General features: G+C 43.6%; 1 protein-coding gene across 5 annotated transcripts in view; it reads right to left on the reverse strand.

Annotated features, from left to right (window-relative positions):
* Positions 1-26,596, reverse strand: part of MAGI3 (membrane associated guanylate kinase, WW and PDZ domain containing 3) — an 82,079-nt gene extending 55,483 nt beyond the window's left edge. For all 5 annotated transcript variants that reach the window (XM_075055771.1, XM_075055772.1, XM_075055770.1 and 2 more), the window contains exon 1: positions 26,220-26,596. In XM_075055771.1, the coding sequence (XP_074911872.1) occupies positions 26,220-26,541 (322 nt within the window). In that variant the 5' untranslated portion in view covers positions 26,542-26,596. The remainder of the gene's footprint in view (positions 1-26,219) is intronic.
* Between the last annotated feature and the right edge of the window lie 913 nt (positions 26,597-27,509).

Raw genomic sequence — 27,509 nt, forward strand, 5'->3', positions numbered from 1 at the left:
TGTAATATGCAAACATGTTAAAAAATAAAAATACAGGGTTGTTTTAATAATAGCACTTTATTAAGGCTTCCTAATTAGGCACTCAATCCCTTGCTGAGTTTTAATCACTGTGCAACTCACTACACCTACAGAGGCTGCGTGGCATGAGTAGTGTCTGTCACTACAACACTCATACTGTAAAGTCAAATACAGACATTGGAGCCATGAAATCAGAGTCCTCCGTAGTTGTCATAGGTTATAACAATACATAAATCATTTAGTCTGCTCTTAATTGAGCAGACATAGAAGGAGAAGACTCCAAAACAAAGAGAAGTAACCTTCGGGTAACTATGGCTTGTTTTTCCCAATTTATAAACAATTTTCCATTCATTCCCTTAAATTTACAATGTGAGGTTTTAGTTATTCACACCAGAGAAAACAATTTACTGAGACAGCAAACAAACCAATTTGGTCTAGAAAGCACAATTAACATACACAACTGAACAAAATGTTGCTTGAGTCCCAAACCTGTTCTAATATTAATGCTTCCCTTCCATAATCTGTAGCTAATGTGCAAATATCAAGCATAACATTAAGTAATGTTTCAATATCCCAGCCCAACAAGGGACTCCACACAGGGTACTTTTGCAGGTTAACCTATTGCAGTGTTTGGCAAAAGTTGTCTGCCCTTGTGTTTGTCCTAACATAGCATCACATTTCCGACACCGATGTATGTATAACATACCATATCTTATTGCTTAAGCAGCGTGCAGTTCTACAGAATGACACATTTCAGTCACATCCCCAAAGAAAAATGTCCTTGCAGCTGCTCTGTATTACACAAGCGATTTAATCTGCTTGGGACTTGGCACTGTTTTCCCAGCATAAGGGTACGTGTTCACATGCCAAGACCTTTTTTTTTGTTGTTTTGGAGTGTTTTGATTAGAATAGAACTTATGCAAATGATAGACAGGTTTATTTTTAGCCTGCTTTCCATAGGAAGTGAAACATGCAATTACACTCTGCATAATTTCTAGGCCCACTAACCTGTTTCAGCCTGGAGTTTAGCAGAGTAGGAGCCTGACAAAGATACTATATTCACAAAGATGCTGTACGTCTGTTCCCCTGGAACAGAACAAACCTCCTGGATGGCCAACCAACACAGGCAACAGAAAACATTCACAGCAAAGGCATCCTGCAACTGTGTCCATGAGCAGCAGCAAAAGGTCCATTGTAGCTGGACCCATAAACCAAGTTCACACAACAGCAAACTGGGCTCTCAAATACCCGACCCATCCCAAATGTCTCTTGCTTCGCATTGTTTTCAAGTACAACAGTTCACTCCCGCACACTGGCCCAGGCGGAAACATCATTGATGGGCTTTTTGTGCACTCAGTTCTGTTGGGCTCCTCAACCCCCACTTACTACAGGACCCCCCAGGCTCCAGCCAGGGCAGGGACCCCACTGAGCACTGGACACACAGGTAAAGGAGCAATTCCTGCTCCGAGGAACAGAATCATTGTGCAGTTTTTATGAAGGAATTAGGGTTTCTCAAACCAGCTTTTCAAGGAGCTCGAGAAATCCCAACACTCCCAGAGCCTAGCTGCAGCACTCCCAACAGATAGCTTGTGCTTTACCAGAGAGAGGCAGTTTAGCAGTAAATTCAAGCAGCAGATCACACAGCTGTGCCTCACCATGCTCCTAAGGACTCCCAGGAAAACACCAACATCTACGTGCTAGGTCAGCACTCCTCTGATCAAATTAACAGATGTGCCATGTCACAGCAGTATTGATTAGAGACATCTCAAGTTTAATTGGAAAACAACACACAGCCCCCCAGCACTCTGCACAATATGGACCGTCAGCAAAATCCCTGTAACTCCAGATGTGCACTGGCCATGACTCATGTTAATGCCTGACTCATACAGAGTTCACATGGCAATTGCATCGAGAGATGCTTTATTCAGTCTGCTGCAACAGCCAAGGATCGGGGGCACACCAGCATGCACCGCAGTGCTCCAGTAAGAAACAGAGAAGTCCTTGCAGACAGCCCAGGGCAGTGCCCACGGGAACACATGCCACGCAGCAAGCGCGAAGGCTGCACAGTGTTTCTTCTCACAGATACACTCTTTGCACAAGTGTGGCTGGAAGGAAACAGGTTTATGTTCCTGACGTTTTTCAGTGCATTTCTCAGCAAAAACAAGCTTGTTACAGAAAAGTATCAACGCTGACATTTTAAAGTGCTTGTATAAACAGCACTGCAACTTTTAGCTTGCCTAAGTCACACAATTTTCATAAAAATAAAGTAAGAAAAAGACTTTCTCTCAAAACACAACCTACAAAACAGCATTTAGTATCAATTGTGGTTAACTTATACCCTTAAGGAATCTTGCAAGATTTAAAATTTTCCTCAGAATGCCTCTGAGAACATACTGAACATCCACTGTACAGTTTGACAGTAAGTGTACCCAACTCACAATGTTACTACACTGTAAGTTAAACATAAGAAAAAAATAATTCAAGACCTACCAACATTGTTCAAAATACTATAAAAAAAACCCCTTTCAATTCAGAAAATAAGGTAATTTTCTCTTTCACCTGTATGAAGATGTCAGTCACGTGTCTTTTCTATCATTTATTTGGCACTATATCTACAGATGAAAAGTACAAAAAAAGCCAGGAGACTCATCCCAGCTACCTACAAGACAGGGCTCAGCTACCAGCAAAGCATATCCTCAGACACAAGCAAGCTCCTACCTTGTCCATAGAGAATGAGCACACATTTATCTGTCACAGCCATTAATCTCACCGGTTTCTGTTAGTGAACTACAATTCTGCTATCACCTAATTTTGCAGGGACGCTTGTGTTTACAATCTTAACAGCATGCTGTTGTTGAAATAACCACATAAGGAAAGAACATTTCCCTATGTGTTAAGTTAATCATCATGTAGTATTAAAAGTGAAAGGAATTTCTCTTTTCCCTTGCACAGCATATCCTATTATTTCATCACTATTCATTTAATAAGATTTATTTTCAGTTATGGCACCCAGGATTTTCAATTAAATATGAAATAGTGCTTTCTCTGAGGGGAGCAAATGTGAAGAGCCAGATGCCAGCAAAGAGGAACTGCTCAGCATTTGGGATTCAACTGCTTCCTAGCAAAGTACAAGCAAGAACTGAAATTGCCCGGGCAGTCCTAGAGCATCCCATCACAACTCTTCACAGCAGAAACTCAGCCCCACAGCAAGGCGGATCAGAGCAGTTAACATGGCACAACTGCATTGAAGGTGCCGATCCACAAGCTCCAAAGCAAGTCATGGGAGTGGTGTAAGTCATCACCACTGAAAGCTACAGAAGGGCTGTCAGAAGCAATGGTGTGCTCACCTCCAGTTTGGCATATTAATTTAAATTTCTAACAAACTCAGGCAGCTGAGGCTGACGTACTCCTTGTTACTTACGTTCCAGGAGGAGCAAGGTAAGACAGGTACTTGGGGTCAGAAACTGCTGCGAGCAGTGCGACGAGCACCCACCTGCCCGAGCTCACTCCTGAGCACCTGGGGACCCAACAGCTTTTGCCTGCTGTTCAGCACTAAGTCTGAAAAAGTTTTTAAACGTTCAGCTAGTTGTTGCCCGTGTCTGCCAACATGGGTGTCAACCGACTGAATGCACCTGACACGCTGCAGAGAAGCACGGGGGGGGTGGGGGGGGCACGAAGAGGGTGGGACGCACCTCATCCAAAAAGGTTGCCAACACGGAGACGGGCTCCTCAACCTTCCTGCTCCTTGAGAGCAGGTCTGCAAGACAAATGTGCAGTGACCGAGGGCAGATTGGCTTTAACGACCTATCATCAAGATAAAAGAGTGTATTATCAACCTAACTTGAAACACAATTATGAAACCACCCATTTGGAGCAGCGATTCAGCCAACGTAGTATTTTAGCAGATGACCCTGCTCTGAAGTATAAGCTTCATTAGGCTTTAACTGATTACATCTCTTGTCCTAACCAATTGTTCACAATTTATTTTTATGGTCATGCAGGCAGAGAAATTGCAGCATAAAGTAGGAGCCGCTATGTTGATGCAAAACAATGCAGTAGCTTTAAATTTACAGGAGGATATAGATACCAAAGCCTTCCAATTTACTGAAAAAATGTGCTTCATTATTGTTCCCATTCTAAAATGTTCCATAAATAAAATTGTTTGGACCCTGGAGGACTCAGAAAAAAACAATGGCGAACTAAAAGTCATTTAGTAAATCAAACAGTTGAACAATTCCTATCTTACAGATTAAGCACACACAAGATCACAAAAATAGACACAACTCCATTCTAAGAACAAAGCTCAACTATTAGATTCCTACAAAAATTGCCTGGTTTTATTTTTTTACCAAAAAGTACAATTTTTATAACCTAATTTGAAATTATTTTCTCTCTAGGGCAACACTAGTAGCAGCAAAAAAATTAAAGAGATTCAGTCGCACTGTGTACATTTGAGTCCACAATGCAATACTTGCTTTTTTCCCATAAAAAGTATCTACCGAACTGAGAATTATTTGAATATTTACTGTACTGGTTTAGTTTAATAGCAAGTGGCAAAGAAAGAGGAAAAGACACGCAAACATGCAGGTTAGTCAAGAGCCATGTTGAGGCTCAGCCATCACCCAGAACCTCCTGGCCCCAGGGCTCTGGCCAGCGCCACGACATGGTTCACGGCAAGAGGCAACGCTGGCACCAGGGAGGAACCGCATCCCGGTATAAGCACTCTTCCTCTCCACCAGCTAAACATCCCCACAGACACCGAGCTGCTGCTGGATGAGCAACACCGACACACAATATGATGTAGATGAGGAAATGCAATACTGTGAACAGGTTAAGGAAATGAAGCAGACTGCAGTTCAAAGGGTATACGTGGAACAAGACCTGCAACGGGTCAGAAGCAAAGCCCATGGTCTAACCATGTCAGTCAGCACAAAGTTGCTAACCTGGAAAAATATTATTACAGGAATAGCTACCTTCCTACAGCTGTGCCTTTTACCTTAGCACTGCCTGGGAACAAGGGACACACAGCTCAGCTTTTTAGATAATAGCTACTTTGAAGAACCTCAGACAATTAGTATAATTATATTTTGCTGTTTTCCATATGCTGTATACCATGTATATGTTTCTGACCTCTGACAAGAAACCATATTTCACAGGGAATGATTGGGGTTTTCATAATATAATTAATTTAAATTAGTTTACTTCCTTGGGCAGAAACTTACTGTCTGCATAAATGTCAGTGTTCTGAATCAGAGTTCACCAAAGAATTTACTGCCAGGATTATAGAAAAAAATATTTTTTGCTTGAAACATAATACAGACTCAAGGCAACCTAGTATATTCTTGAAGTACAAAAAGCAACCCGGAAGCACAGTATTTGTAAGCAGTAGTAAAAATTAACAGGACAGATATACATTGAAGTTTTTAAGTTTTATTATTTGCATATGCTCTAACATCGTGAAGTTACTTAAGAAAGTTTAAAGCCTACTTACATTTTAAAAGTCCTTAATGATACTGTAAATTATCTTACCCCATGTCCTGTGCAGACATATATACACAATACATTCAGAGTAGCAATACAGAAGAGACATAGTACTCAATACTTTCAGTCCTAATACTGAATGAAAAACCCCACTATCCCAGAGTATTTTAAGATAGGTGGTTGTCAAAGCCTCCGAATGCATAATCACATCTCTAGGCTGCTAAAACCTGAACCCAGCCAGCCATCCGGCAATCAGACCAACAGCACAGGGAAAACATAACTCCTCAATCTGACTGTATAACAACACTGGCACCACCAGTACAAATGCTGGGAGGCAGGAAAGGCTGCTAAACCCAGTAAGGAAACCATGTCTTGGTAGAGAGGTTTATGCCTTATGCAGATTATATGCACATGACAAAACCAAACAAAATTATAACAATTAAAAGCCTTACACTTCTTGTTACATTATCAGACAAATGTTTCCAATGTCTTGCAGAAAATATAATGTTTTTATTCTTTATGTCAGTTCCTGCACTATCCTAACATTATCCAGCATGTGTAAACAAGGACTGAACCAATTCAACCATGGAAGAAGCTTTTTTCAGAAACACAGCCAGTGAACAGACCAAAACAAAACAAAACCCAACTAACCAACCCCCTGTCAACAACTCTCCCCTTTCAGGAATTCCTCACATCCCTATACACCAAGTCTGGTTCAATTTAAATCTGCACCCAGGGGAACTTCCCACGGGGCTGTGCACAGCACTGCAGCCTTGTCCAGTTCACAAAGCCACCCTGTGAACACATGGATCAATTCCAGCATTTAACATGAAAATCCATGCACCTTCCCATCATCTGTCTGCATGAAAACATGTCTAAACCCAGCCATATCACCACAGCAGCTACTATGGAATCTAAATGTTAATTCTGTATTTTGTAAATACATATTTGATCTAATAAATCCCCTTATACGCATGTGTTAAACAACAGTGTTCACAACTTACAAGCTTTTTCCAAACCTACTCTTCAAACTGTTATACCTGTGACAAGTCACTGGTCAGAAAAACACGGTTGTGCTGTATTGTTGGACAGCAGGGGCAAGAAGGGCACTGAAGGGGGTAAAAAGGGAAGGATGACAGTATTCACAGCCTAGCACATACTCATTTACTTCTCTAATGTGAGGGGAAAAAAAAGGCATTGCAGAAGAGAATTATTCCAGAGGGCAGACTGTTTTAACTGCAGCCGCAGCTCTAAATTATATAGCCAGAAGGTCATAACGATCTTTATCTTCCTCCTTTGCACGCACTCACCCATAGATAGAACAATGGCAACTCCATTCCAGTAACAGAGATAACCTTAAACTTTAAAAGTTAATTTTAAATGGCTGCCTGTCTTTTTTTGTCAGTTCCTGTGCTTTGCTGCTGTTGGCTAAGCAGGTAAAAACTCCACGGCACCAATGATTATTTTCCTTTATTGACAGTTTAAGTTCAGACATCCACTGTGTGGCTCTCACATCATTTAAATTACAATGCACCCCATGCTTAGAAAACAGAAATGTTCTATTTTTACCAATAAAGGGTTAAGGACTTCTAAGTCAGTTCAACTGACCTTGGTATGACATACCCACAACACACTCAGCTCTTCAGCAACACAGATGGTTGAACTGATGTTGTCAATGTTTTAAGCTCAGAAAATGCCTTTTTTTTTTAAATTATTATTATTATTATTTCCCCATGCTGTGTTTACTGTTTTACATATGCCTCTGACTGCCAAGGAATTGTTAACTAATCACCATGAGATTCATTTTGTTAGTACACAGCTGGGTACTTGGTCATGCAACATCTGCTTTTCAGCATTTCTTTTTCATAGCTATCAGTAGTTTGTAAGAAAACAGCCTCAACAGAGTATGTCAGTATGTGGAAAAAGAAGTTGGTAACTAACAGCTATTAAAACATAAACCTTCAGATTAATAATGAACCCATGTCTCTTACAGAATGGAAAGCCCATCTAGACCAGACATAAACACGTAAGAGGCATTCCGATTTCCTCATTGCAAGGCATTTATTAAAGATTGCTGCCACTTCAGAGAACATAATGGGAATAATGCACACTCCTGGAGTCACGCATCTCCAACCAGTCTCCCTCCCGAAGCCCAGCTCACCACCTCTCCTGTGGAGATGAGCTCTGGCTGCATGCCCTGCCGGCAGCGCCGACTGTATCAGAACTGCTACACAGAAGAGCAGCCTCACGCTGAATTCGGCAGCGGGAAGTTGGCAATCACTTCTCAAGCGCTTACCAAAACACCTCCTGAGGACTGACCGCAGAGTCAGACAGTTGCCCATCTTCTGACCAAAGCCACTTAGCTCCCTTGGCCAGCAGAACCTGACAGCACTGAGCAACTTTGAAAAGATGTACTTGCTGCCTCTCCTCTGTGCTTTTACCTGCTAAACGTTATCAAAAGAAGCTTAAAAAAAAGAAAACTGTAAAATTTCCAAAGAAAGTTTTTACAAGATAATCTTAAGAAATGCTTCTGCAATAAAGTTTTTGGAACATCTGCATTTGAGAGACTGGCAGATTAAAAAAGGGCAAATAACCTATTCATTAAAAGGATAAATCTGGTTTTCATAACCAGAACTTACTGAACATTAAAGAAAACTCATTCTTTCATTGCCACCTATGCTACTTCTAAGCATACACCACAGGTCAATTCTGCAGCAGATTAAGTTCTAGCTGGCACATGTCAGCATTTGTTCACCTATAGAGAGGTCATTCTGCATGGGGAACACAATAGCTATATTTCCAATTATTTTTAGCCTCCGAACAAACTTCTTCTGCTACTTTAAAACATACTATAAACTAGAACTAGTTGAAGGAGAGAAAAAAAGCAAGGACAGCAACTTCATAGCAAGGTAACCGCCGTTTTTATCTTTACTCTGTGCTTTCCCTCATAAAAACAAGCCTATGTAAGCCATGTACAACCATACTTAAAACCAACCTGATTTTAGAAAGTCCTCATGTGCCATTGCTGCAGTCAGATACAAGTCGCACGTATCACTTCACTTGTAGTCAGCTTCCAAGCCACCTACTTTCTCTTCCCCAAGTACAATAAATGGCCACAAAATAGACATAGCAGCAGTGAAAAAGAATCAGCATCTAAAGAACAGGGCAGAAAATAACTGCTCCTCAGCAGATGTCTACAACAACTGTGTGGATGACAATCTATTAGATTCAATGATTAACTTTTGCCAGTTGCTTTCGGTTTAATTTTTGCCCCTGGAAGTTCGGCACAAGGTAGATGTCGTAGGCAAAATAATAACATTTGTATAGACTAGGAGTCAGAAAGGATCATCCAGTTACAATAATAAAAGTTTCACGTTTGGAGCGCTTAGCTCTTGGATTGCGGTGCATTCGGCTCAGGAAGCTTGCCAGTCATCATCTTTATGCAGCTGTCTCCAAAGGCTGGACTCATTTATATCTGCTTAAAGAGCTCACTAAATTCAAGACTGACACAGAAATGGAATTCTCATAAGAAAGCACTTCAAATAAAAAGACAGCTTTGAAGGCAAAGCCAAATCTAATTTCTGTTCTCAATTCACAATCAATCAGAAGGCAGCTATGGATGTACACCCCAACAGGAAAACCCAAACTGACAGCACAGTAGTTTTTTTCCTGTATTTATTGCATCATTCCCTTTTCTGTCATCCTTGTCTGACCGTATAGGTTCCGCAGTAATCTCTCTGAAATGCTTTACTATTGCCTGAGCACAGCATTTCATAGAGCAGGTATTTCTGTTACCCGCAGCAGATACTTATTAAAATGCTTCCTCTCTCCTTGCTTCCAGGACACACAGATGAACCTGAAGGTAGAGTTTGAAAAGGTTACCTTTTTCATTTGAATACAAGTATATGATATACATATTAACTTACCAACATAATAAAACATACAGCTAGATGATGAAAAACTACCCTGCACCTACGGTTCACAAGAATTACATCAAGCAAATCTGAGAGCAGGTACCTGTCCTAACAATATTCATCATCTCACAAAACTGTGACTGGAACGTAGTCAAGTTCCTTCCTACTTTTACTCATCATATCAAGTCAGAATCAGGTAGCAATTACATAGCTAGCACCTGATTGTTACTAAACAAAACCGTTTAAATTCCAAAATTCACCATTCAGTCCCCATTGGCAGCTATACAGAAAGAGCAAAGAAAAGAAACCAGACATCTTGCTGCTCAAACAAATTATGTGATGAAACAGAGATTAGCTTGTCTTTATCTGCCAGTTTAAATTCTTAATAAGAGACTAACGGGGTTTTCCTGAAGGCACTGTCACAGCAATCAGGTGAAACCAATGCTGTGCGTGTTTGGTAAGCTCGGAAAGCTCAGCACCCTGTGCAGTGTGTGCAGTGGGAGGGTTTGCTGTGCCGGGAGGAGTATTACTGGAAAGGGGTGACTGCATAATTTGCTACTGTAAGTAAATAAATAAATAAAGGCATGTCCAGCATGCAGGCTAAGAATAAATTTTGAAGAGCAAAATTTCAAATATCCTCTGCTTCTAAATTTGTTTTGCAGTGTTTGCAGTAGCACTGAGGTCCAGCTAAGTCTGCAGGCATCATTTCAATTTCCTGCATTTGTATCAGATGCACATTGTTACTTCAAAAAGCAGATATTTTTATCTCCACATATTTGTTAAATATAAGAAAAGCCTCACACTTTGCATTTAAAACTTGTACTGCCAGGTAACAATGAACACTAAATCTTTCCAGATCACTGCAAGCAGCCTCAAGAAAGGGCCCAGTTCTCATGTCCCAATTCAAATTCTTTAGATAAGATAGAAAGTTCTGTCAAAGAACCGGGTTGGTTTTTTGGGTTTTGTTTGAGAACAGAGTTATTGTTTTTCTTTGCCATTTCCTTAATACCCAACATCTCTGCAACCACACATGCCAGGAAAGGCAACAGACCTCCAAGAACATAGTTCAATTAGAAAAAAAAAAACAGTCAGATGTATTTGCCAAGAGGCAATAAATAACAATTTCAGAACAACAAATTTTATGCCCCCTGAAGGTGATTCAACAAAGCAGAAACTGATTTAAGTCCTTTTTTTCTTTGCTGTATTTCTCCCAGTATAAGAAAAAAAAAAACCAAACCAAAAAAAACAGTCCACAGAAAGAACTTCCTCAGGTAAAAACCCTTTTACTATTCCTACAGCATGACACTTCACATTACGTATCAGAGCTTGATGCCTGAATGGAAAAATATCCTATTTTTAGCAGACTTTTAACTGAGAGAAAAAATAGAGAATAGTTGGCAGCTTCTGAATACTTTAGGACTTCCTTGTGGATATACTACATGCACTTGTGTACAAATACAGGCTGATAAAAAGGTTAACGAAGACCCCAGGATCCCATCCTCGGGGCCACCATTGCCCCCAGAAGGGCCACTGCAGCCTGATGAAAATCATTCCATTTTAAGCAGTGTTCAGCACCACAGGTTAAACAGTAGCCTATCCACAAAGCAACTTTCATGTTCATTCCACATTCCCTTCCTCTGCAAAGACAAGAGAAAGTCAATACCCTCCTGCTTCCCAACTGACACACCTGTCTCGCCATTTTTTTGTTACTGAATCTGTGCTAAAATCAGACTGTTGCATGGCCAAAGTTTATTAAATTTATGCAAATCACAGCACAGTAACAGCATTCTCCAGTCTCCAGAGAGTTCTAATTCTCAGTACTTGGGATAAGGAATCATCTGAATAGCACAAACGCTTCCAATACTTCTTAAAAAGCAACTGTCAGTTCTGATGGCAGACAGCTAATTACAGGAAAACAGCTTTAAATGAAGAACTACGCAAATCACTTATCTATGCTTATGTTTAAAAAAATATGCTAAGAACATTGTTTCAACAACACAAATACCCATGATTTACAAATATTTGTACCTCCAGGTTCAAAACACAAACTGTATGTTCTGCCAAACCCAGTGCAGACCCTGACACCAACAAGGGCTCACCAACACCCGCCGACGGGGAGACACCAAATGCCAACCGAGCTCTGACCACAGGCCATCTCACCCGCCCTCTGATCTGTCTCCAAAAACACCCTTAAACTTCACTCACCACCTGAGACAAATCAGTCTGAATGACACCCAAAATGGCACCTGCGTTTGCATGTGAGCTTACAGTGACATTATTCTTTACACACCTGGACTACCTGCACCCTCTGTACAACAGAGGGGCCCTGGAGCAGGAGACAACCAGTCACCACACTCTCACTACCATGTGCAAGTTATTTACTAAGGTAGAAAGATTAATATGGAAGATTCATATTAATAAGGCTATTCAGTTACCAAAACTAAGTAACAGTGAAGTATTTTCAGTGCAGTCCTTATGGCTGAGCAGACAAATGCACCTTTTTCCCCTCAGGTTACTCTATTCCACAGTGACAAAGCAGCAGATTTATGCTCTAAACCCAAACCTCATTTTGAATCCCTACACTTTACACAGGGGTTAAGAAAGATGTCCCTGGCTAAGGAAGACCCACATATTCCAAAATATTTTGCAGAACAGAGCAGAACAAAAAGATGTAATACACAATACAGCATAAACAACATTCAGTCCACTGCAATCATTTGCTATTTTGATGAACATTAAGCACCCTGCCCTAATGAATTCATTTAAGTACTAGCAGCATTTCCTAATGGGCATTAATTAAACTTTTCCAGTATCTCTACCTTCACCAGAGAAAAGTAATTACTCACTGCTGTCCTACAGAGAGGGAAATAAAATCCACAGGATTAGGGTTTTTTTTATATTGAGTAAGTAGGGCAGATAGGAAAGCCTGCAATTTAGAGGCAAGTTGCTGTAGTTCATAATGCCATGACATGAGCGATACTTCAGGCCTTGCATTGAGTAAAACTGTTTTCCTGCTGCCTGTAAATAAGCCACAAAACAGGGTTTAATAATAGTACATAGGTCTGTCAAGGGCGTGACCATTTGTCTTTTTCAAGATTCTAAGAGGACACAGCCTAAGCCAGTTAGCTGTTACCTCCGCTATTCTGTATAGTTCAACCACCAGCTGCATATACCCAATCAACATTTCATACCTTATCTATCAGTGAATACATTTTTAAAGTATTCTATTCATAAATATGGCATATTAATGCTTCTATAATAAGCCATTTAAAACAAAAAGTACGTGCATGAGTGGCATCTGAAGATGTCAGAGATCTAGAACAATGGACAATATTTATTCATACAAAACTGTTTTATACAATAGGGACCAACTCTCAATATGAAATAAAACCACAGCAATTTTGTCTTAAAACTTATGTCATTAGCATTTTTTGTATATACCAAACACAATGCATTGAAGTCCATATTACAAATGTATCTGCCAAGGAAACACTGTCAACTTGAAACAGAGACAAGGCAATAATATTTCAAAATATTGCCCAACAATGGAACACTATTTTTGATTACTTATTGGTACTTCCACTCCATGGAAGCCACAGTACTAAGCAGTTTTCACAAACAAGTTCTCCCTGCACCAAAGCATTTACAATCTAATCTCACTGCAAAGAAGATTAATGAAATTACTGAGCAATAACAGTTTCAGCAACAGAGGTAAAAATACTTCCCTGGCAGTTTTGGTCAGCTGATTTCTGAGGAATTCTTTAGACCAATAAGACAAAACAAGCCATTAAACATCATTCCCTGGGATTAATATAGGGCTCTGCCTCTCTCTTACGTAACAGGATTCTGCAATTCCCCCCAAGTACATGCATTAGGAGGAAATAATTTCCACAAACCTAAAACTTTAGGGCTTAGTTATTTCCTGATAGTTCTGTGGTTTTAGATGTTAATCCTCTTGCATTTAATGAGTAGTACCAGCAAACTCTGCTTCTGTCTATTGCAAGAAGGTCACAGTAAACTTAGCATATAAACAAAACAAAGTTGCATATACTGGCAATGAAATCTTAAAGAAGGTGGGAAGGCTTGTGTGGTTTGGGTGTTCTTATTGCTGTCTATTTGAGCAAAAACTGTGTCAAAATTATTTAAAAATCCACCTGTGTCCTTAGCTTTTTTCATACAAATCACTTAGCACAGGAGGGAAATACTTAATCAGCATGTTGACTTACACCAAGTTAAATTATTTGTCAATGGTTTTGTTTTGTTTTTTAATAATGTCTGGAAAAGAAGAAATAAACTTACACACATGCATCTCTGTAGTCAGCTGCAGGAAAAAGCTGGTAGGCCACCAGCTGTGCAAACATAAGAAATGTGCCAAACAGAATAAACCAGCCCTATTTCTACTTTGGTTATACTTTTGTTGTGATCTTCCAAAAAGTCTTGCAGGGAAAAGGAAAACATATCAAGACAGGTAGTTCTACTTTTTGTTTCGATTTGTTTTTAAGAGAGTGATTTTTCCTACCCAAACTCACTAAGTTTTATGTTGGACACCGCTCCCCCACTATGTGCTCCTTTCAGACTCCAAAATGCATCCCCAACACACTATGCACATTACTTTTTCCTAAACATTGGCTACAACTACAGCAACTATTTAAGAGATATATTACTTTTTAAAGAGGCTTTCTTTACTAAATTAGACAGCAAACCACCTAGTCATCTAAAGATTATATATACTTCATTTTAACTTTGTTAAAAACATCACACAAAACAAAAGCACAAAGTTGCGTATCAGTTGCTTTGTCTAGTTCTTTACAACTTTTACTACCAGTCTTCACCACCACAGGAATTTTATTTTCAACGACCTACAAGAATAATTTATTTTTGCTTAACACCAAGTCAGATAATTTTCTTTCTTAGGATATCAAGAATTAAAACTGGTTTAATTATTTGGATTCACCCAGCTGCCTGATTTCATGAGTCAAGAAAGATACTTGCAGATGCTCTAAGAACTACTCAATTGCAGATCAAATACCTCAGCCCATATTTTAAATTTCTTTCTGGGAACCTTTTTGGTCAATCACCAGAGGCTGCACTGCTCTGTGAGACACCCCACAGCAGTGGGTGTCAGCTTGCGGCCACTGAAGACTGAGATGCCCTGAATAACTCCCACGGTGTTCACAAAACATTTAAGAAGAGCAGACAGATTAAAAATGGGCTTAATTTTGCCACACAAGACTTGGTGACACTGGAAAATTCAGACAAATGAGGTGACAGCTAATGCTCTAGAGCAAAAGCCACTTTCTACCCTAACACTATTTCCACTAAAAACTTAACTTGATAAACTACATCACCGTATCAAACGGTAATTAAGCAGCCACGTCAGATGGAATTTTTTCTCTCATCTGTTCTTTCATCAACATGAAAGGAGATTTTTTTTAAAAACATGTTTCTTCTAGCTAAGCACAAAACTGGTGCATATGCCACTGTGCACCACTCCCACCTTGGTCAGGGGGATCTGCCGAGATAGCTCTCTCCACCGGCACTCCAGACCTGCCAGCATTCCACCTCGGCACCCTGCAGGACCATGGGGACACCAACAGCCAACTCTTACCCCACCACAACTGCGGCACAGCAATTCCACATCGAAGCCCAGCACTCACACTCCTGCCCACCCAGCCGCAAGCTGCAGAAGAGCACGTTGGGAGACCTGCATCTTCTCCAAGACAAGGGAAAGGAGGATCCAAGAAGATGGCATGATGCCATGGCTGGAGCGGACTCCAGCAGAGCACTGCAGAAGAAATCAGCTGCCACGGACTCCTGGAGGCAAAGCCCGAGGCTGGTCACAGCCTTTCCCCTTTCCCCCATACCAGTATGCCCCATTTTGCCACAGAGCATGCAAGACTTGACTAACCCTTTCGAAGGGCAAACAGATGGCTCCTGGCAAAATGGTTCCCAAATCGCATGCTACATCCTTGCCTGCATGCTAAAACAGTCCTTAACAGGAGAGACACAATTTGAATCCCAAAACATAATAGCGAACATTGAATTGCTCTCAAAATACAACTGCAAAACAATCCTAGTCCAAAGGAAATTAATTTCTCTAAACGTTTTATCAAAAAAACCTCTGGCAAAGGCAACGGGAGCATTTCAGTTGAAACTCAGCACTAAATAAAATCCCTTATATTCTCTACATTCAAAGCTTGATACACAGGCTAAACCACCAAGTATCGATGGTTGTTTTCAGAGCAATTTTTGGCAGATGACTGCACAGATCTCCGGACTCGCATTTTTAAAATTCAAAATGGCCTTCAGTGTTCTTTATAGCTCAGAGAAACTGGCCGATGATGTATACCTCAAACTGCATTTGATTACCAGGAGGTAAACAACACTGAAACATACCAACCATTCATTTTTATTTCTAAGACATGAGATCTTTATTCATATTTGCACTACAAAGAAGTGAAGGCCTAAAAATGCATGTGGGTTTTTAGTGGGGTGGGCGAGGAAGGGAGCTTGTTTTTAATTTTAAATGACTATGATGTTTAGTCTATGATGCATCTTGAATTGAAAACTTCTGAAAGTGTTTTTATGTAAACCTCTAATAGTCTGCAGACAGCTACTGAACATTGTAAAAGATGGAGTAAACATCACCCCAATTCACATCTTCCAGGTGTTTGAATGACTGTTTTCAAGAAAAGTGGTTTCTTTAAAAAAAAGTTACTTCCAATTTCCAGTTCTTTATTTCCTATTGTTAATAAGCTTCATAAATCAACCCCAGGAACACCCGGGTTCTCTCTCACATCTGCAGTTACCTCCTCTGTCGCAGCATTTGCAGCAGCCCTTGGGCAGTCACCCTGCACCGCAGCAGCAGCCCTGCAGCACACCGCACTGGACGCCGGTGCATGCAAGGGCGCGGTCGGACGGCCATGCCCAGCAGGACAGCTTGCTGCACCTGTGTCGAACGGCACACTGAACAGCTGGGGGACACATTAGAGCCGAGAAATGACCAACACACCCTGCAAAGCAAACACGTCAGGCTCTACCAGGCCAGAGTTTGCAGAACAGGCTGCCCATGGGGCGCAGCTCTCCCCAGGCACGCAGCCCACGCACGCTCCGTTCACCAGCCCCGAGCGCCCAGTGGCTGCAAGGAGGCCCTGGACCCTCCTCCACGACAGGAGCTCTTTCAAAGGCGTCTGTGCCAAGCTCATCCAATATATTTATTGTATATAAATATATATACAAGTATATACATTCATAGTCCAACAAAGGAAGGACGGGAGGATTGCCATGTCTCCGCTTCACCTGAGAATCCCAGGTGACATCCAGCAGTAACACATACCCCAGGGACCGCCCCTGGCACATCACACACCTGAAGATGCATTCCCTGCCATCACGGATTATCTGCTATGGGTTACAGCCTCGTACCTGTACTGTGAGAGAACGAGCAACTCCTAATCCTGCTCTTTTGTACTGTTATTGCATATTCCCACTCCTCGTACTTATTTCCTTTGTGTTGTAATTCCACCTTTCTCTGTCTCACCGCACACTCCAGGCTGGTGATCTCTTTCTTTGCATCTGCTCTACTTCTGTCTCTTTGAGATAAGGTGAGCAGTCATCCTCAAAGTACTCCCTAATATTATTTGCATAAATTGACAACACCAGTTTGTGACTCACATCTCCCACATTCCCCACTGGATCCAATCTGCCCCACACGTGTCAGCTCAGGCACCTGCGCCACAGCGGAGTCAAGGTGATGCTACCGGCTTCTTCTAAACACCCAGTGCCAGAGATGGTCCCGGATGGTCCCAGCCCCACCAAACCCATTTTTGTACAAGTACAATGCAACCATTGTTGCAGTCAGATTTGGGGTTAGGTTCTCATGTTAGGGCAATACTAGTCTGGACTTTTAAGAAAGCATGTTCTCTATATTCAAACGCAGTGGATTTAAGAACAGACAACTTTAGTAACAGATAATGCACACAATCACATTAACCTTGTTGATTGCCTTTACCACCTTTTTGAAAGAATACTTCATTATCATGCAGATGGAAATAATGCATTTCTAGACAGCAAAAACCAGAATACTTCTGATGTTTTTATCGCATTCACAATCCATATTCATAAGACACCAGCTGTTAGTCTGATTGTATTTATTACCAAAAGTCAGTAATGAAACGGCACTGAAGCAGAACACAGTTAGAATCAATATTCACGTGTACCATGATCTGATAGAGCTAGAATTCAAGCTTTACATTTCTTTTTTTATATAGCTAACTGAAGAGATACACCAATCCAGAGCTGAAAGTAATTAACTTTTTAACCGTCTCTCAGTAAAATAATTTACAGTAGATCAAGCTATACAAACTAGACTCCTATTCAGCAAGGGAAGAGTGACACAGGACGGACAGTAAACACGCTAGTGACTTTCAATTTGAAGAAGCTACATTCAGCTGAAAACAACCAATTCATGAAAAATTACAGGCTTGAGAAACACATATATTGAAAAGTAGCTTTAAGCAAGCATTTTAAAGGTAGCTATGAAAACACACTTTAAAAGCTCACCATTAGAGAAAGCCCAGAGTTACGTCTAACAACCTTGGTGTGCTTTGCAAATGAAAGTACGTTTCCACATAAGATCGTTACTTTAACACAATGCATTTGCACATGACAAAAAAAAACCAGCAACATAAGTATGAACAAAAGATTGTTATGATTGTATTTCACACTGAAAGCTACGCCTAAACTAATCACAGAGCACAGCTACATGCAACCACCCATATCAGCATCTTAAACAGCAGCACTGAGGGACAGCTTGTACATAGGTTTTAACAGCCAGTACAGAAAAACTTAGGTAAACCACAGCATCCTTCGACTTGTTGCACCCACAGTGGCAATCCCCTTTTCTCCATTAGTGCCTTTACAGTCTCCTTGATACTACGCTGACAAACGCCCTTCCTAGGATACTCCCCTTTTCACCAAAAGTATATGCTCTTGCTTTTAAAAATTATTAGCTTGGAAGCCAGCCCATAGTATTCAACTACTGCTGGTATGTCACCTGGGAGCAGCTCCTGTTCCCACTGTGACCCGCTCAGGGCCAAAAAAAAAAGATTAATTTAACAAAGATTGAAATACTAATTAGCAACTGAGAAGATTAATTACTTAGGATTCTGGTTTCGATGATGGTGTAACAGATCAATACAAGTCTGCAATCTTCATACTGCATCTTCCCCCCACCTTCTGTTCAGCAGAACTAAATAAGAAATTCATTCTCAAATAGAAAGAGCTCATATTTTTCTTAATCCAAATCTAGTACTCTCAGGAATACTATTTGAAGAAGAAAATTGTTCCTGCTCAGGATAAGATGTGATTTAACTAACAGCCTATGAATGCGACAAGATATTTCTTAAAAGGATGCATCATGAATTAAAAACAAGAAACAGAAGAATTAATTCAAAGACCTCAAAACAGAGCAACAATCAAAACTAACATAATTTTCTCAGCTGTCAATCTCGACGCACAATTCTTGTTATATTTTAAGATTTATTTTTTTTAAAGAATTATCAGCTGAAAAGTATCTTGAAGCAGATGTTTCAATAATAAAGGAGCATGGTGCATAGCAAGTTATACAAGCACAGCTTGTTTACTTCAGGAATTTTCTAAAAAGACAGTTTACTTTTAAAGTGTCTTTGTTTTATAAAAGGAAAATGAAAATTCTTGTAAAAAAATTAAGGAAATTTTATCTTCTAAGAGCAATAAGAAACAGCTATTTTCTACAACTGACTAGCATTTCATTAAAGCCAGCCAAGAATTCAAAAGCAATACCTAGATAAAAATTATGAAGATGAAAACTGCTGTTGAAATCATGGCTTCTAATAAAGGTTCATGTTTATTTCATTCTTGGCTTCATTCACATAGAAGAGAAAGCCTCCTGCCATTGTAGAGTAGTGGCAAAATTACAGCTTCAAAGATTTTAAACAAGTTCTATGCTGGCATGTAAACCTAAGTTTTTGTTTTGTTTTAATAGAAAAGCAACATAAACATATATGCAAGAATTTGAATCAAAACCATCTACCTGAATCGGAAATATTTCCTTCCAGGAATAACTGGAATACAAGTGCTTGATCATTCAGTCCAGGTGAAAATCCCACTCCCCTAAAGCAGGGGACCCAGACAGAGGAGGTGGGTTTGGAGAAGAACACTGACTGCACTACCTGCTCTGCCACCAGCTGCAGGTAAATGCCGGCCTTACTCTGCACTATTCTACTGGCTCTCTCCTGAGACACATCAACGAATTGTACAGGAAAGAGAATGGCTCTCCTGAAGGGAACAAAAAAGTACAAATTAAAACCATGGTGTTAAGCAGCACAGTAGCAAAAGCCACATGAGGCCTCGTTATCATTTGAAACTAACACGCCAAGAAAGAATAGAATAATTAGAGCACATTTATGGTGAAATCATTAACACAGTACTCATCGCAGTAAAATTTAAACAAAGGAGTATGTGAAAAGGAAAGGCAGTATGTTCTATGCCAAGAATAATATGTTTATATAAAGATGAATATGAGAAACAAGATTATAAATTACATGCACATACTAATACCCATCCCTTGGCAAGTTCTTGACAGTCCTCCGCATCCACACATCTGAGACGCAAGCTAATAGCTTTTTGTGCAAGGCAGCACTCTCAAACTGCTGTAGGACACACCACTGCTACTGCCAATGCTTTAGAGAAATGACAGCCTCCAGCAGAAAGCATTTCTTGTTCAGTTTTCTTTTTCAAGACTGCACATCTGTCTCCTGCCCAGTTTCATGAAACTGGGATAACTTACACATTCATTACAGCAACCCTATATGTTATAGGCTTTTCTCAGTGTGGTAAAATGAATCAACCTTTCCTTCTTTTGTATAAAAATGGATCAGTTCCCCATGCACTCTCAAGAGGGGAGGGCAGCTTTCCATGGCAGCATCCAGCAGCCCTCTACCTAACACGCATCAAGGACTGAAGGACCTGAGCTAGCTGCCTCAACTTCTCAGACAAGCAGAGTAACACATTAGTCTGTTTAATCACCAAGCTGGCCTACTGCCAGCTTCCAGAGAAACACAGAATTAGGGTAATGCCTTTCCTCCGAGAGGCAAAATTATCCTAGTGTGTACTCTGATCTCTGTTTTAACACGGCACATTTAGAATTCATCTGATTTTGCGAAAACAGCCTCGGAGTGCGGCATGCCCTCCTCCCTGCCTTAATTGCCAAACATGCAAATGTTTACCCCCACATGGAGGCTTTGTACCTACCTCAAGCACAAGAGAAAATGTAAATGAACCTTATATACTCAGCTTTGAGTATTATGTCTCAAGTGCTGAATCCTGATCTGAGTCACTGTATTTGTCATCACCGTTTTCATTCATTCTGCTTCAGAGAAGGGACCCCCTGCAGAAGCCAACTTCTAAACATTTCCATTAACTCCTGTCAGTAACAGAGGCATTCAGGATCGATCACCATGCAATTTTAGAGTCACATGAGAAACGCATCCAGCAGTAAGTTGTCTTCTTGTAAGCTTGTACTAGATTTTGATCAGGAGAGCATTTTGGTAAGATAAGGCCTTGCTAGCATCAAGATCCTCAAGTCCCAAGAGCCTTACCTGATTTAGTGAAAGATTCTGACTCGAAAAAATTAGTTTGGTACTGAGAACTTCAGAGTACTACATCCATCTGTCAATCATCTCATCCTCTGTACTAATGCATCATAATTCTAATAAAGCAATAGATCTGAAGTAGGTAGTCACGTCCAAAGGCTGCAGACTATGGTTGAGCACACACAAAGCAGCAACATGCATCAGCTTCGGACTGGGGCGTACTGTATGTATTGTAAATGGCGTGAAGGACTGAAAAAATGAAGATCCTATGAGTTCTGTGAGTATGAGCTGGGAAGTCCTCCACGTGGCCCAGCCAGGAAAAAAAAACATCAAAGCACAAACTGGCAACTTCCTGCAGGCCAGGCAATGCAGACCAGAGGTAACGAATAAATGCCTCAGTCAGGGAAGAGCTCCAGCCACAACTGTGGACGTCAGCTACGAAACAAATACACAGGAAAACAAGGTTTAATAGTTTCAAGAGCACTGAGACTAATAAAAAAAAAATTAGTCTGAAGGGGACTTTTCATCACTTTACATCTTGCTGTATTTTTTGATTAAAGATCAGTTTTGACACAATGGAGCCACCATGCATTCTCTCAATAATCAAGGGACAAAACTATGTGCTCTGGAGGCATTTCTCAAGGGGAATAGCTGCAAGACTCTGCCCATTTCTTCCCAGATGCTAGTTATAGTGGCCATGAAACCATAATAATTGCCACAAAGTGGCTGTATTCATCAAAGCTCCTTAGTTTGGAAGGAAAACACATTCCTTCCTACATAGTATCTGGCAACTCAAGCTGCAGAAAAAGGAACTTGCAGATCATCAGTAATTTTTCTTACTTTAAGTCTGCAACCTAGTTTTGATGTATTTTGGCTACCATGCTGCTATGAAGAAAGAAGGCATTCAAAGTTACATCGATGAGTATGCTAGCAAGCAGGCTCGCCTGCACATACAAACATCTTTCTGGCTAAATCTGAATGCCGTATGCAACTAGTAGGTACCTTTAGAGGATGAACTTAGCACTCAAAGACAATGGATTTGACTAAAGCAAAATGCTTTAGTTTTCCCTTAACAGAAAGAAAAGAACCTGCAGCAGCGCCAGCTAGTTACAAGGCTAATGTACTAACCCGAGCAACACTGGACAGGGAAGGTCCTCGAGCCACATGGCAGCTGTCGTTTGGATGCATGTAAGCAGACGATTAGCTTGAAACCAGCGCTCACCAAGTGTGGCTAGAATACAAATGCACTCATTATGACGAGCTGGCCTACGTTAGCATGCGTGCAAATACATACAAATATCACATTGCACAAAAAGCCTTATTTCTCTGTGCTGGTGTTTTGCTTATCTGATCAAGAGGATGATGAATTACACAAAAATAGAGGTATGGTTATAATCTCAAACATCAACTAGAACAAAGGGATATCTAACTTTTAGACAACTCAGATCCCCAGCGTCACTCCAGGTGTACTGGCAGAGAGCTTGAGACCAGCCTTCTGCAGTTTGCTATGTTAACTCTTATCGATTCCGGAACCAAAGATTTCCCAGCTAGCCTGCAGGCACCTGAGCCAGACCTCTGGGACATGGCTGTGGCACTGACGACACTCACCCCCAGCCTGTGGCACACTGGTCTTGTTCTCCCTCCTCAGCAAGTAAGGACAGCGCAAGAAAGAGAAGGACAAATTTCTTCATCAACAAAATGGTCCATCATTTGCGATGTGCAGTTAACAGATGGCGTTCAAATTAACATTCATATCTTTCAAGTGTCTTATCAAACAAGACTAAACAGCATCTTGAAATTTCCATTTTAAATTTTCTATGAGCTTGCTAGAAGTATCACAGACAGATTTTACTGCTGTCAACTAAAGCTGTTGCTGCCTTTAATGAAGGACTACATCGCTACTTGAAATAAAGCAGTCCAGTCCCTCAACATGCTGTTTAAGGTCATTGGGACACCTGCACAGACTTCACCTTCAAGACGCAGCCAGCTCCTAAATACCAAAGTTGTCCTTCTAAAATGCAGCAGCAAACCATGAGCATCAAGGCCTTATGCACACCCTAAAATTCAGAGACAAGGCGACAAATTCCTCAGTGTTGTGGTAAAGACCCCTCAAGTTGGATCCCCTCAGACTTCTGTCCCAATAGCACTCAAATCTGAAGAGCCATCAGGCACACGAAGGCCTGCTAGCAGAGGCACTCCATGCCTTTCAACACAACAGTTTATCTGAGAGAAGAGTTTTAACTGGAGAAAAACATGAAACACGGGACCTTAAAAACCAGTAATGCAATTACGGGTCTCTCAGAATTCAGACACGTTATGAGCGCACCATAAACTGCTGGCTCCTCAGTCCTCGCTCCCATCATCACCACCACCCGCACAACCCCTCGCATCTTCCCAGCTGCCTTCCCAAGGTCAGCAAGTCTGGCTTGCTCTGGATCACAAGAGGTAGAAGAGAAGCCAAATTCAAAGTCACAGGTCTTCACAGAGAACGCCTTGTCAACAGCTTTCCTAATTACATATACTCTAACTGGAATTCTGCCACTGAGCACTACTGTGGCAGTCTTGTAAAAAAAGAAAAAAAAAAGGAAAACAGTATGCTTTAAAATACTGTATTTAAGGACACCAAGTCTAACACAGAAAATTACTGCAAAATCATCTGATGTGGTAAATAAGCTTGCAATATGTTCCAGTATGGGAAAAACTGCTGGATCTGAAGCTTCAGTTTGATTTGTTCCAAAAGTTATACAAAATCAGCACAAAAATCCTAGTTCTCTTTTTACAACTCAACCTAGCCTTCAGTTTACAAGTTCTGCATTGACTATGCTAAACAGCACAGGTCTTTGCAAGACTCCAGCAGTAGTTTCCTTCTGTTGAGAAAACCGTTCCTGTATTTTAACCAGTTACTAACCCACAGGAGAATTCTGCTCTTAATCTCTCAGCAGCTATGCTACCGCACAACGCTCACTCAGCAAGAGCCTTATTCAAAGTCTGTTCATACCTTGCTGAAAGTCTGTTTGAAAATGCACTACACCAAAATACTTCGATTTTATTAAACCAACTGGTGAACCTTCAAAAACTAACAAACAGACTTTCTTCTGAAAAGCAACCCACTCTCCTCATTAGATGGTATTTATTCAAATGCCCAAAATTTTCATTCCTAACTACAGTTTTAACCAACTTGCTGGCATCAGAAGTCAGTCCTATTGATATTCTGGACCCTTTTCCTATTGGCACTGTACTCCCTACCTTCTACCCCTTCCACACCACCGATGACTTAAGGAACAGAAGACACACTGCTGTTTACTACTTCATATTTGGAACTCCTAACGAACATCACGTGGCTCTGGCCATTTTCTACTATTCATTGTATCAATTTCTTCCAAATCTTTTCTGCCAGTTTTAACTTGACAGTTTGAGACATCTCTCTGTTATGGAAAGTCCCAGTACAGGAATACCCCTATTCCCCTCCATAGTAAACGCAAGAAATTTCTTGGATCTTCTAACTATAGTTTCATCTTCCAAAAGCTTTCTCTTTTAAAAAAAGAGATCTATTATTATTTTCTATATCTTAAACAATTTGTTCCTCAGGTTTTTTTTAATCCTCTTATTTCACTTTAACTTGCAGCTGTCTGTTCTTTTTTACTTTCTTCATTCAGACAGGATTTCCAATTTTGGAAATAAAGATGTGTTTCAAAGCCTGCCAGGCTTCTGTAGGTGCTTTTAAGGTGTTAGTTTGTTTTTTAAATTGTTTAACAGGTGATATGCATCAGGGCCAACTGCACAGTCTCTATATAGAAGACGACTTTTCATGATTGGTCGAATGAGGAAAATCTGATTTTTAAATATCTATTACCAAAAGTCAAATAGCAACCCAGCAGTTGTGATGAAAGGAGTACAAGACAGATGTTAAACAAAGAAGCTGTGTAAGAAATATTATAGACTTCAGTCATAGAAATACTGGCATCAGTTGGAATTCAGGGAAAAAGGGTTTTACCAAAGACGGTTTCCTTGTAACGCATCACACTCACAACTGGATTGTCTGACCAGGAAAGCGGTAAACCTGAAGCTCGTTACACCATGAATCATTAGCTCACGTGACTGCAGGTACCACTATTCAGCATTAACCTGACACTTGGCAGGCACACCAGTGAGGACGATTTTACCACGACGACCTGGTATCATTAGTTAATTAAAGTGTACTCAAAATTAATCCAAATCTATGTAAAAAGAACACCCAGAGCTTGTTCTCGGTGTTGGTCTTTGGCAAATTAGAAAACCAACAGGACACAGCAATGGCATTCTCGCAAGCCACGCTCCCACCCTCCCCAGTGCTGACCACCTAACACCCGCCCTTCACCCGGCTCCGAGCAGCCGATCGTACAAATACCACGAAAATCCACGAAAGACCGTTCCTCCAAGTTGCGGACCCCGAACTCACCGGACGGCCGGTGCCGCGCACGCACACACGGACAGGGCGGCGCGCAGAGACCCTCCGGGGAGCGACGGAGTCACCCGAAACCTCCGCTCGGCCCCGTCACGCGACCACCGCCCGCTCCGCCGAGCCCCGCACGGGTGTCACCCCCCCCACCCCCAAAACCACCCGAAATACAGCAGCATGAAAACAGGCAGCCTCCTCGCCCCCGGGCTGCGCTCGGGTGCCGCAGGGGCGGGCGGGCGGGGAGCGGGCCCCCGCCCCGCCGGGACCGGCGCGCACACCCAGCGGTGCCCCCGGCCGAGGCCACCGGGACGGGACGGGCCGCCCGCCCCCGGGCTCGGGCCGCGGCGCCGGGACCGAGCCGGCGGCCCGCCGTCCCCGACGGGCCGGGGGAAGCGAGCGCCGCCCGCCGGCGCCGCGCCGGGGCGGGACTCCGGGGCCCCGCGCCGCCCGCCGCCCCACGCGGCAGCGGGGCCGCCCCGTCCCGTCCCGTTCCCTCCCCCGGCCGCCCCGTTCGGCGGAGGCGCCCTCCCGCAGCCGAGGAAACTTTCCCAGCCCGGCACCCGCCCCCCCCCGGGCCCCGCCGCCGCCGGGCGGGCGGGCGCTCCCGCACCCCGCTGCGGCCCTCCCGCCGCCCCGCAGGGCGCCGGCGCGGCTGGGCCTACCCGCGGCCGGCTCGGCGGCGGCGGGGCGGGCCGGGCCGCGGGTCCGGCGCGGCGCGGCCTGCGGCCGCCGGCTCACCTGGGCGCACGGTCTTGAGGCGCACGGGCTCCCTGAAGTGCCGGACGACGGCCAGCGTGTCGCGGTGCGTGAGGCCGCTGACGGGGGTGCCGTTCACCTCCAGCAGCACGTCGCCCGGCGCCGGCGCCTTGCCCGAGAGCAGCGCGGGGCCCGGCGCGCCCTCGCCGCCCGGCGGCAGGCGGCCCGCCAGGTAGGGGAACTCGCCGCGCTCGGCGCCGCCGCGCAGGAGGTCGGGGTCGGGGCCCGCCGGGCCGCCCCAGGAGACCACGCACTCCTGCACCTTGCTCAGCCAGTGCCGCTTCTTCCGCAGCGTCTTGGACATGCCGCACCACGGGGCGCCGCTGCCCGCCCCGCGCCGCCGCTCCCACCCCGGCCGCGGCTGCCGCCCGACTGCCGCCCCGCCGCGGCGGCGCCCCGCCCGCCCGCCCGCCTGCCCGGCCCCGCCGCGCCCCGCCCCGCCGCGCGCTCCCTGCCCCGCCGCGCCGCGCCGCGCGCGCCCCCGGACCCCGGCCACGGCCCCGCCGCGCGCCCCCGGACCCGCCACGCCCCCGCCGCGCCCTGGCGGCCGCGCTGGCCACGCCCCCCCGGCCACCGCGCCGCCGGCCCCCCCTCCCCCCGGGGCGGGGCTTGCGCCGTCCGTCACGAGCAGCGCGGCGGCCGGGATGGGTCTCCTCCGCCCCGGGCCGTGCTGGGCGCCTCGGCCCCGGCCCCGCCAGGGCGCCCCCCCCCCCGGGCCGCCCCGCGCCGCGGGCTCGGTGTGGACTCTTGCCCAGGAACAGCCCCTCAGTCAGGGCCCGCCTCGGCCGGGCTCTCGCCTCGGCCAGGAGCCCCCTCAGCCAGGCTCTCCCCTCAGCCAGGAGTCCCCCCCAGCCAACACCTGCCTTAGCCAGGCTCTCCCCTCAACCAAGATCTCCCCTCAGCCAGGACCTCTTCTCAGCCAGGAGTCCCCCCAGCCAGGCTCTCCCCTCAACCAAGATCTCCCCTCAGCCAGGCTCTCACCTCAGCCAGGAGCCCCCCTCAGCCAGGCTCTCCCCTCAGCCAGGATCTCCCCTCAACCAGGAGCCCCCCCTCAGCCAGGCTTTCCCCTCAGCCGGGCTCTCCTCTCAGCCAAGAGCCCTTTCAGCCAGCACCTGCCTCAGCCAGGCTCTCCCCTCAACCAAGATCTCCCCTCAGCCAGGACCTCTTCTCAGCCAGGAGCCCCCCTCAGCCAGGAGCCCCCTCAGCCAGGAGCCCCCTCAGCCAGGCTCTCCCCTCAACCAAGATCTCCCCTCAGCCAGGACCTCTTCTCAG

The sequence above is a fragment of the Buteo buteo genome, chromosome 23 (assembly GCF_964188355.1).
Source record: "Buteo buteo chromosome 23, bButBut1.hap1.1, whole genome shotgun sequence".
Taxonomy (NCBI): domain Eukaryota; kingdom Metazoa; phylum Chordata; class Aves; order Accipitriformes; family Accipitridae; genus Buteo; species Buteo buteo.